The 1,039-nt window shown below is 29.1% G+C and overlaps 1 protein-coding gene across 1 annotated transcript; it reads left to right on the forward strand.

The window, feature by feature from the left end:
- Positions 1 to 51: 51 nt before the first annotated feature.
- PCYB_008060 (CYIR protein) lies at positions 52 to 998 on the forward strand (the record flags this gene model as incomplete). Its single annotated transcript, XM_004228227.1, has 2 exons — positions 52 to 726; positions 849 to 998. Coding segments are annotated over 2 exons (825 nt in total), but the record flags the coding sequence as incomplete, so codon positions are not given.
- Between the last annotated feature and the right edge of the window lie 41 nt (positions 999 to 1,039).

The following is a 1,039-nucleotide window of genomic DNA, read 5'->3' on the forward strand; positions in this document are numbered from 1 at the left end:
CTATTTAAGGATAATGTAAATATTATATTTCTTAAAAATCTATGTGCAAAGCTTGTAAAATATTTAAAAAATAAAAATACAACAAAGGATGTTGAGGAACTTCCATATGATGACTGTATTCTATTAAATTATTGGGTATACAGTAAATTGGATACAATTTTTATGTCTAAACGTAATACAATTACTCAAGCTTTTGGTATACTTCATATGATATGGAATGGATTTGTTGATGACGCATCATGTAATTCTCACATAAAAAAATGTAAACCTGATTTTAATATACCAAAACAGGATGACTGGAAAAAAGGAAAGGAATTATACGATTATTATGTTAATTATGATTATCTTTTTCTAAGGCTGAAGAAGGTGATGTTAAATGCGAATATTATGAATACATTAAAAAAGGAAGAATTATATGAATACTTTGAAGAAGAGTGTTCAAAAAGAACAAGGAATTGTCCAGATTTCTATAATAAATTAAAGCCTTATAATCCTAAATGGCGGTTGTCTGCATTACATTGTCACGATAAAATGCAACAGAAACAATATGCTGCGAGTAATCTTGAGCAATCTTATGATACTCCAGAATTCCGACGAGAAGCTGCAAGAAGTAGAGATGATCTTGATAGCCAGTTAGATAATGGAAATTCCGGAATTGGAACAAAAGTTACGCATTCAATTCTTGGCGCAGCTAATGTTTTATTAACTGGCACTATGTTATATAGAGTATGTATATATTTTGTAAACATATATCATTATAGAACGAACTTGTAAATAACTTGCTTTACATGCACAACAATAATAAGTAAATGTGTTACATGTCTATACTTTAATTTTTTACATACAAGTACACACCCATAGGTTCCTGGATTCGTAGGCTCGTTGGTGGCAGAACAAATAGCATGAATACCATGGATTCGTCTTTAACTTATACACAAAAAACAAGCGATATGTTTTCTGAAGACACAGCAAACTATATATCTTATCAACCTATATAAATTTTATTATTAGAAAATAACAATATTAATTGAGTTAAGTT

The sequence above is a fragment of the Plasmodium cynomolgi genome, assembly GCF_000321355.1.
Source record: "Plasmodium cynomolgi strain B DNA, scaffold: 1558, whole genome shotgun sequence".
In the NCBI taxonomy this organism is placed as follows: domain Eukaryota; phylum Apicomplexa; class Aconoidasida; order Haemosporida; family Plasmodiidae; genus Plasmodium; species Plasmodium cynomolgi.